We start from the raw sequence: 11,033 nt of genomic DNA, 5'->3' as shown, positions 1-11,033 counted from the left end.
ATGTTACCTGCCCCTGCCCCTTGGGATCCAGTGCGCGCTACCCCCATCCCTCCTCCTGCTCAGCATCCAGCCGCCAGGAATACTTAAACTAAAAAAGATTGAAAACCCCTGCATAAAGTCCTTAGCTGAGCACATACAGCCAAAAATGCCAGAAGTGGAATGTACTTAAGCTAAAAAAAAGACACTGTCAATAAAAAGTTACAGTGATTAATAAAAGAAAATCCTAAAATATGCAGATACAAGACAATGTAAAAATATTCAAGCAGGTTAAGTTTGTTTAAACACTTCTGAAAGCTACCTTAACACTTCTCTCTCTCTCTCTTTCATAGCAACAGAAACATTTTCAGTGTTTAGAACCATTAAAACCTTAACTCTACATTTGTTTAAACCACAAATACCAGATTAGCAGAAATTTCAAGCTATAATGTCTATTAAAGACAACAGAGAAGCAGATCCTGGATACTGTAGCATGGTGTAAACAGTTGTCAAATTTAAGAGTTACCTCTGCTCTTCTCCATAGTAGGAAGGGAGCATGAATATAACTCACTCAGTAGTACCAGTTAATTCATATGTCCTCTTCCCCTCTGGCTGTAGATAACTAAACTTTGCCCCAATAGCTCAATACAAAAATCTGAAGAAGAGTGAAGGTCTGGGGCAGGGTAAAGTAGATTTAATTTAAAATTAAACTAAAGGCCACAAAGGATTCTTTATCAACAGTGGCACAGGTAACCGAAAGAGATCTAGGAAATGTCAAGTAATGCAATGTAATATACCAGATATCAGTATACAACAGCATGAGAATAGAAGAAATATGTGCTCTGTGTTCACCAGGAACGAACAGTACAACGGATCAAGCATGTAGGTGTAATGTTTGCAGTGAAAAAAACCCCAAAACTTAAAGTGACCATAAATATAATCAAAGCTTTTCTTTTTTTTTGTTTTTTTTAAGCTGATGGGGGACATTAATGGCACATGCTTGGTGTTTTGAAATAAATAAATTCAGAACTCTTAAGTGGCAAGGGAAAACCTCTGAAAAACTGTCAGTTTGGTTCAAAATCACAAGCAATGCAACACATTAAATCTGCAAGAGCAGATTAAAAAAAATATGGACTTTTATCTTTGTTGTTTTTTACAGTGCTAAAAAAATAAATACAATTTTCCCCTATGTAAGTGTTCCTGGTTCTGATTTTAAGAATATGGTCACTGCGTATATGGAATTTCACACAAAATTAGATGGTTAGAAAAGAAAAAGGCAAAAGAAAGCCTTTTCTGGTGAAATATTCATTACATGCAGGAGTTTCTGCTCAGAGAACCCCTGCCTCATTTTGTAGATCAATCCAAAGCATCTGAGAGGAGCTGAAAAGCAAGGATCATATCTTGCCCATTATCACTGGGGCATGAAGCATGAAGTCAAGGGTGCATTGTAAAGGTACTGCTGAGGTAAAAGTTCTTTGAGCTCGTGTGCTTAAGGTGCATGCACACCCACTGCAGCAAGGGTATCCTTATGTACAAGTATTTGGGGGAGTGCATTTGGTTGTATAAGATGTATTCCTTATAGTACCTGAGTATTAGTCAATAAAATACATCAGTTTCTATAAAGGGAGTTAAAGAATGCTAGTTAAGGAATATTAATACTTGAAACATGTCTTTGATGACATACCTCAGAAAATTTTTGGCTTGTGATAAGTGAGGAGTGACCAGCAAAAAGTCATCAATTAACCGTATAAGCACTCTGAAATGAAATACAGAAATATATAAATATATTATATTATTATTTAATCTGGACATTCTTCTTTTCAATTTTTCATCAAAGTTACAAGCTATGGACTATTATAATTCTCAGTTTCTCTCAGTAAACTCATAGAAGATCAACATGATATCCAATGTGACAATATAAAATTTCCATTAAAATACCTTTATCTTCCCCCCAAGATTTTTTTTTTTTTAAATAAGGCACCAGTAGGGCTGTACACTTTCTTTACATACATGTATTGAATTTTAATAAGGTCATTTCACCCCTGCAGAATTCATGAATCAAGGAATATCTTGTAGTCTGACATAATGCATGGGCCCATACAGGTAGCTGGGACAGAATATCAAATACAGTCACAACACATCACTTTCATGGCAACATAAACAGAACATAACATAAGGCTCGTTGATCAGTTTGGAGGAGTATATTGTATTGTCAACAGTTCTATTACTTTTCTTTTAAGTAGAGAATTTCAGATTTTCTAGGCTTTCCATCCAGTACTAAATCTTATCTAGTCTGTGTACAAGTTCAAAAGGAAGTAGGGAGGCAAATTCTCCTAGACTTCTTTGAAAACTCAGGCTAAGGGCCAGACTTTTTAAAAAATATTTAAATTATGTAGAAAGGCACCTAGGAGGATATTTTTTTTAAGAAAAAGAACTAGCAGCAGCAGCTATCTGTATCTTTAGACATTCAAACATCTTTAAAAAGATCTGCCTTTTAACTCTCAAACTGCCCATCAAATCAACATGTAAACTTCTGACTACCCATTACACTCAACTGCTATTTAATAGAAAGGGTGATAATTCCTACAGAGACAACTTCACCTCAAAGATCAACATGCAACTTTTCACAGTTTCACTAACAATTTCTTAAAGAGGAAAGATGGATAGTTAGGCTCAAAACCTGGTATCAGCACAACCTTTCCAAATGAGTTATAAATTAGGGAATCTCTTTGGCTGGAGGAAAATGCTGTTACAAGCACCCACAGACTAGAGCCAATCCTTAAAAGGCTGCAGCTGTCTCCATATTGCTTACTTCACCCTATAACAAAAAGTCACCACTTGCTCAACTGTATTAACGATACAGCAATTATGCCGTCATATGGATTTGGTTTTTCTTATAAATAACATAAAACGTAGCACTAAAAATCCTTGATTGTGCATTTAAGACAATATTTAAATGACATACTTGAGGAAATCGATTCCCATTCTTTAGAAAGGGCCTGGCCCTCCGAGGCAGGGGTCAGGCAACATACAGCCCAGAAGCTGAACCCAGCCCACAGAGCCACTGGATCCAGCCTGCAGAAGTGGGGCTTTGGAGACATTTGGAAGGGATGTGGGGTTTGGCTGTGATCCCACTCTCCATGCTGCTGCAGGGACAGTTGCCAACTGCAGGCATTTTCCCTGTGCTGCTGAGAGGGCAAGCGGTGGTAAATGGATCCTAGAGCATGCCCAGCTCTTGCCCAGGGTGGGTTGTTCTGGCTCACAGATGGAAAAGGGTGGCTCTGAGGTACTGAGAATATCTAGGGGCTAGGAGGATTTGGGACAAAGATTAAATGGAGTGGCCAACTGTTTAAGTGTCAGGGGCAGAGTTAGAGTGTTACCCATATAACTAGTGAAATTGGAGCTCTTGCATGGAAAGGGAAAAGGTAAGCATGGTAAAATATCAATCAGTTTAATGCTGCTGCATGAAAAAGTATACAACTAAGTATTGGGCAATGCATGTTTGGGATCCTCTACACAAAGCTTATGGAAGAATAAAATCTCAGTAAAGAGCACAGTGAAAGTTACTTTACAGCTTCTCTTGAGGATTTCCAGGTTCAGGTTTGGGTTCTTGAGAAAATTCTACTAACATTAAACTTTTAAGGTTCCACAATCATTTTATTAAGATCTAATAAAGGCAAACTCTCAAACCACTCTATAATATATTGAGAAGGCGATTGGCAGTCACTCCACAAATATGCAGGGTGCTCAAGCAAACTGTTTGAGCCTACCATGAGAGAGGTCTAGGCACTAAATTACTCTGAATTACTGCAGGAGATCGTTCCAACCATAGTGCATTTTATTCTAATCCAAGGATACTTGGACTGCAACTCCCAAGCCACAAATAACTCCCCAGTGCCAGCTCTTTGAAGAAAAACATTATCAAAGGGGGCTTCCCCTCACTCCAGCGTGCATGTATCTTTCCTGAAATCAAAAGCAATGCAACACATACTTATGACTTTTTAATATACTTTCCCATGTTGGCCTGAGCAAATATTAACTAATATACCGTCATTTTTTTTCTTTTAATCTAGGGTGTGGGAATCATAATTCACTTAGAGGTGCGTGTGGATGTCCAAACTCTAAGCAAGTCTCAGAACAAATATACAGAGCATAATATAGCTTGGGATAAGCAAATACACCAAGTAGAAAATGGTTCCTTACCCATCTTGCTGTATTCCACATAACAATTTGTTTTCCATATCTCCATAGCATAAACTGCAGAGCAGAGTTGATAAAATGGAGCCTTGTGGAATTCCACAACATTGTAAATAGCACCTAGTAAAATAAGAAATATGTAAATCAAAACTGGCCATAGCAAGCTTCAGTTAGCCACTAGAAGTTAACCTATAATTTTATAGGTATAGGCTATTAAAACAGTAAGTAAAGCACATTTCTGAATACTAGGCTGCTCTGAGTAACTTACCTAAAATCAGAAAGGATATGAACATCACAGTCATGAATTCTGGATTCATGTACTGAGGGGCACAGTGATGCTGACAACACATGGGAAAACACCTTGCCTGAAACTCTCCTGGAAATGCACTAGAACTGAACCAACTTGAAGGAAATATAGGGAGGTAGTAATTTTTTCTTCTGAACCTTGCTATAATGTTTAGACATATCTTGATTGTAATGGTTTACTATCAGTACTCCTTTGTAAACATGCTGCACGTGTCACAGGGTTCAAGGTCATATTAAAGGGTCCCATACACTTGTCAAAGTTTCAGGGGAAAAAGTAACTCTAGCTTAGATGGGAAACTCAAAAAAAATTGGAAAAAAAAATAACTGTATTTTAATTTGATTATAATTTATAAAATGCTGAGCTCTCTAAAACTCCCATGAAAACTGTAATTGCACCTTTATTTAGAGAAAACATATAAACCAAAAGTTTATAGAACTGCCTATGGGTGTGTCTACATGCGCATTTAGGCACGCCTAAATTTAATGTGCATTATCTTAATGTGCACGAAGGCAATTTAGGCTCATGTCTACATGAGCACGCATTAAAGCACGTTAACTACATGTGTGTGGATTGACATGGAACCAAAGTTAGTTCCAAATCAGTCCATACACAGCGTTAACACATCTACATGTATGTTAATGTGCTTTAGCTATTTCCGCCTAAATTTGATACCTGCTTTTGCAGGTATCAAATTTAGGCAGGAATAGGCTAAAATTGCCATTTTTAAGGTGCATTAAGGGCATGTATGTGTAGATACACACCCTTAAATGTGCCTTAAATCAGGCACATGTAGACATGCCATATGAGTCAGAAAGCTCCTCATTTCTTGAACAACCATTAGCAGGACGGTGCAGGAGATGAATCACTTGTTCATTTCTTGTTAGGTATAATTACTTAAAAAATAATTAGACTCTGGAAACATACAAAAAGTCAAGCTTTCATAGGTGCTACCATAATTTGCCCCCCTTGTCTATATGCATTCTGGTAGTCTTGAACTGCACTGTCATAGGAAAGTTGTTCCATACTTTTTATTCTCATCATTCAGTGTATGTAGCCCAGGCCTGTTTATAAGGCACAAAAGGTTATTCATTTCCTCAAGGATCTTTTGATACTGCTAAGACCATGCTTCACAAGCCTCAGCAAATTTATCTTAACAAGGCTTCTTACAGGCAACATGGTATTTTCTATATTTTTTCAACTATGTAAATGAGAGGCTCACGAAGTTGAGCACCACAACTGTCATAAATATGGACAACAAATGAGAAGCTATGTTTTCAGTAGTGCTTTCACTAGCATCTCTGAATCACCTTCTGCTTTTACCAGTAAGGATTTTGCATCGTCTTCTGGATCACCATTAACAATATTGAGCATTTGCTCAAGAACAGACCCTTGCTAGATCCTACGCAAAATACCACCCTGAAGGATGTTGCCCTATTTACAAGTGTTTTTTGCAACCTGTCAATTAGCTAGTTTTAACTCCTTTAATATGACCTAAACTGATTTTACACAGTGCTGTTTTTTCAATCTAAATGTTGTACTTGCTAAGGCAAATGCATTAAAATGTAAGTCAACACACATTGACTTGAAAAGGGAAACTATAGATCACACACTTTCATCAAAAAATATGAAGTCAGTTTGCTAAGACCTATTTTTCTAAAAAACATTTCATGTCCATGAATTATGCTACTATGCTTTCATTCTTTACTAACTGCATGTTTTATCAGTCTTTTCACAACTTAGCCCAGGCCAGCTGTTAGGCTAACAGGCCTAAAATTTCCCACATCTTACCCATCATTCTTTTTAAATAATGGCAGACAAACTTCCTTGCTTATTTTTTAAGCATTTCCCTTATTCCAAGGTCTGTCAAAGACCAGTGTCAATAATTTAAAGAGCTCCCATTTCACCCCAACCTGTACCACTCTTTTAACTGAGCTCAGACTAAAATAGCAGGTGGATTGCAAACACTTGCTCTGTAGATAAAGTGCACATTTGCCACCTAGTGGCCATAAATACATTCCAAACTAAGAACTGAGCACAAACAAGCAATTACAGTATTTGCAGCCTTAATAGTCTCTGATTTTAGTTTAATAGAGACAAGGATTTCTTAGGGTGATATCTTTTACTGGACCAACTGCATAGCTGGGATAAAGCTAGACAAGCTTTTGAATGTACAACATTCTTCTTCAGGTTTCATAGCCACTGCTCTGTCTAATAACTGCTGCAACAGCATTTTTGCCTCTAGTCTGCCTCTGTTAATAGGACCAACTGGAAAAAGGAAGTTACATTTAGTACACTTCAGAAGTGTTTAACAAGGCTTGCCGACCTGTTTTAAGTGTTATTGTGTCTAAAGAGATCAGTCATGTTAGTCTGAAGTCAAGCAGAAGGCAAGGTAGACCTGCACCACATAGAATAACTAAATGCATTTCTTATTTAGTTTGTCTATAAGGTGCAAATTTACCCTGCCTTGTTATTGCTTGTAGCCATTCTGAATCTCTTAAGACCATATCAAGTTTTTCAAATATCTTTCAAAGCACATTCATGAATTTTGATGTGAAACTATTTTTTTATTTACAAACTAGAGAGGAATGTGCTTTTTATCTGTACCTCTTCATGTGCGAGAAGCAGAACATTTAAGTTCCACAACACTTAATGTTTTTACAGATCTTAAGCTAAACTCAAATGACAACCACATTTTGAAGAAAGGTGAAATAATATCCATCTAATGAAAGAGTTAAAAAGCCATCTTCCAGTTGACAGAGTAGAGGCACAGATTGGCTGATACCTCCTTTCACAAGCTTATTTACCTGCCCTTAATTTCCAGGACGTTGTTACGGATCGTTTGTAGAAAAAAATCAAACAGGCTGGAACTTGTCTCATTAAAAGATAGGCTCTAAAATAAAATACAAATAAATACAGGATTTTATCTGAACTCAAAACAATGCATTTCTTCAAATTAAGTGTGATTTCCAGTTGTCAATTTAAACCTCCTGAAATAAAGCCTAACAACCAACTCTGAAAATCTGTAATAAAAGCAGCAACAGTTACCTTCCTACATATACAAACATCTGTGTATTTCATAAATTTGTGTTTTGTTTTTTTTAAAGCAAAGATGCCTTTTCTCAAAAAAGTCAGGTAAAACTCTAATGATTACTTTAAAAAGTGGGGTATGAACTATTAGAATAATATAATAATATACTATACTACAATATAATAATATAATACCTACTACTTTCAGTACTTTATACCTGATAACTTGTAATTCTATAGTATACTACCAGACTGTCATGCCTCTTATAATCCCCACATACTGACATACTTGTCTTTTAAATACCTTAAAGTCCACGTAATTCACACTATCGCTGCCAGTGATTTGTTCAACATTTTTTAGTACATTTTTGCATTCAGAATATAGACAAGACTTTCATTTAGCAAGAGCAACAGTCCCTTAACAGAAACAGCTTCCTACACGCAGATACTCATAGATTCATAGATTATGTAGGGTCGGAAGGGACCACAATGGATCATCATGTCCAACCCCCTGCCCCTGGCAGGAAAGAGGACCAAGGTCAGATGGCCCCAGCCTGGTGACTATCAAGCTTCCTCTTGAAGACCACCTCTCTTGGAAGCCCATTCCAGATTCTGGCTACCCTTACTGTAAAAAATTTCTTCCTAATGTCTACCCTAAGTCTACTCTTCACTAGTTTGCACCCATTATTCCTAGGTATTGCCTGGAGTGCTCTGGTAAATAGCACATCACCAATTCCCTGTTGTCCTCCCTTGATAAAGTTATAGGCGGCTACAAGGTCTCCCCTCAGACATCTCTTGTGAAGGCTGAAGAGATCCAGATTCCTCAACCTCCCCTCATAGGGTCTTTCACGGAGGCCACTAATCATGCAAGTGGCCCTCCTCTGAACCCTCTCCAAACCCTCCGTGTCCCTCTTGAAGTGTGGCACCCAAAACTGGACACAGTACTCCAACTGCAGCCTGATCAATGCCGTATGGAGGGGGAGCATCACCTCCCTCGATCTGTTGATCATGCATCTGCTAATACACAAGGTGCAATTGGCTTTGTTGATGGCCTTGCTACACTGCTGGCTCATGTTCATCTTGGAGTCAACTCTGACTCCAAGATCTCTCTCAGCTGCTGAGCTGCAGAGGAGGTCATCCCCCAACCTGCAGGTGTGCTGGGGATTCCTCCTTCCTAGGAGGAGTACCTTACACTTATCTTTGTTGAATTGCATCCCATTTCATTCCACCCATTGATCCAACCTGTCCAGGTCAGCCTGTATCTGCTCCCTGCCCTCCAGTGTGTTAACTTTGCCTTATAATTTTGTATTATCTGTGAACTTGGAGAGGGAGCTCTCCACACCCTTTTCCAAATTGCTGATGAAGATATTAAATAACACCGGTCCAAGGACTGAACCCTGCAGGACCCCACTGCCCACCTCCTTCCAGGCTGAGAACGACCCGTCCACCACCACTCTCTGGGTGCGGTCCCTAAGCCAGTTGGCCACCCACCTGACTGTGTAGGAAGCCTGCTAGCTTCCCTATGAGAATAGGATGCGAAACTGTGTCAAAGGCCTTCCTAAAATCCAGGTAGATGACATCAGCCTCAGCTCCTGTGTCAAGGCAGTGTGTGACCTGATCATAAAAGGCTATAAGGTTTGTCAGGCAGGATCTACCTGTGACAAACCCATGCTGGTTTCCTTTCAGCAACATTTCCCCTGCTGGGCCTTCACAAATGCGCTCTTTGATGATTTTTTCCAGTATTTTCCCAGGGAAAGAAGTAAGACTGACTGGCCTAAAGTTACCCGGCTCATCCCTTCTCCCCTTCTTAAAAATGGGCAGCACGTTGGCCTTTTTCCAGTCCTCACGGATCTGGCCGGAGCACCATGAGAGTTCAAACAGCCGTGCCCGTGGCTCAGCAATGATACTGGCCAATTCCTTCAGCACCCATGGATGGACGTCATCTGGGCCGGCTGACTTGTACCCATCCAGCCCTTCCAAGTGCTCCTTAACTAAGTCAGCACTAACCTTTGGCGGTCTGGTGCCTTTTGGACATCTGTCTATGCTCAAGGTGGGTGAATTGACTTGGTCAGTACTTAGGAATAATGAAGAAATACTTCAATACTATATGCATGCTTTATATAATAAGCACACCTGCCAATCTGATAGTACAAGATTACCTGAGGTCAGAGGAACAGAGGTTTTGCACTAGATGAATCCCAATTTAATTTGTTTTGCATACACAGGGTATTCAAGTGGGGAGGAGGGGTTATTAGCAGTTGAAGGTTCTGTACAATATGAAAGACAAGGAATATAGGCAAATTTTCCCCTTCATTTTTAATGTCCATATTTTGAGTTTTAGAGCTTATTCATCACTAGTGAAACCTTAACTGTCAAAATATAGAATTAAAAAAATTAAGCACTGATTTACCTCAGGAGGTATCAACTGAGGATTATGGAAGGGGCGGACTCTAGAAACAGAAAAGGAGTCTCTGGGAGAAGCAAGAGGAAGTAGAGGAGAGTGGAGGACTGGACTAAGAGGCAACTGGGAATGCGGACATGGAATAAAAGGAAGAGGGTAAGATGGATGAGCTAGAGATATACAGGGAATTCCTGCAAAAGAGAAGAAAAGGATTCATTATCTGGCATAGGTGGGGATTAGGTCAGAGAGAGTGGCAGGGAGACAGCAGAGAGAAGGAAGAATATTGTGTTATTAGGAAATTACAGGAATACAGGAGGGATCTCAGTACCCAGTGTAGGGCCTGAAGCCCCAGGATGTTCCATGAAGTTTAGGCTGTTGCAGATTGTGCAAGCTCCAACCTTGCATATCCTGAGAATGAGCTTCATCAAACGAGCATGGATGAGTCTGTTGTGACCAATGTAATTTCAACTGAATGATATTCCTCTTCATTTACTCTTACTGTATTTCTACTATGACCGTTACCAAAATGCTGCTGGTGGGATGGTCATATGCCTCTATGGGTTGCCATTTTTATGGTGAATCCTTGTGTCAACCCATCTTGTAAAAGGTCTCAAGCAGACCCCTGCATGGAGCATCAAACTTGCAGCTCACAAGCCCCAAGCCTGTGGAACGTAGGGACGTGAAAGGTCAAATGATTAATTGTTTGACTGTTAAGTGCAGGGATAACCAGTCAGCTTACTAGTTCTCCTTTAGCTGCAGAAGGCACAGTCTGGCAGGGAAGTGGGGTGTACCAGCAGGAATCAGAAGGCAGAAGAGCAGGCAGGAGAGAGGGAGGAGTGAGGGGGATTAGTACCCATAGCCTAGCAAGAAAACAGGGAGAAGCCTGATGACACATCAACAGGGATCCTGGTTTTCCCTGATAAAAATACCGCAAATTCTCTGTTAAAAAAAATTGCAAATTCCATGATTAAAATTAAAGCCCCACCCACAATCACCCTGGCAATGCTGGTGCCCCTCACTCTCCCCATAACAGCCCCATCCTCCCCCCCCACATACACCAACAGGTAAGTGTGTGTGAGGGGAAGGGAAGGGAAGGAGCTGGGGGGGGCCAGATCAAGAATTGGG

The 11,033-nt window shown here is 39.6% G+C and overlaps 1 protein-coding gene across 3 annotated transcripts in view; it reads right to left on the bottom strand.

The window, feature by feature from the left end:
• Window positions 1-11,033, bottom strand: part of TERT (telomerase reverse transcriptase) — a 60,212-nt gene that overhangs the window by 31,229 nt on the left and 17,950 nt on the right. For all 3 annotated transcript variants that reach the window (XR_002095997.1, XM_019509205.1, XM_019509204.1), the window contains exons 7-9: window positions 7,285-7,370; window positions 4,180-4,293; window positions 1,661-1,732 (exon numbers count right to left, since the gene is read on the bottom strand). Coding sequence is in view for 2 of the 3 variants with exons in the window: in XM_019509205.1 (XP_019364750.1) it covers window positions 1,661-1,732; window positions 4,180-4,293; window positions 7,285-7,370 (272 nt within the window). In the remaining variant the exon portion in view is untranslated. The remainder of the gene's footprint in view (window positions 1-1,660; window positions 1,733-4,179; window positions 4,294-7,284; window positions 7,371-11,033) is intronic.

Source organism: Gavialis gangeticus, unplaced genomic scaffold (genome assembly GCF_001723915.1).
Source record: "Gavialis gangeticus isolate Ggan-Ray unplaced genomic scaffold, GavGan_comp1, whole genome shotgun sequence".
Lineage (NCBI taxonomy): Eukaryota > Metazoa > Chordata > Crocodylia > Gavialidae > Gavialis > Gavialis gangeticus.
The sequence above is the reverse complement of the archived record's forward strand: the minus strand, read 5'-3'. Positions and strand labels throughout refer to the sequence as shown.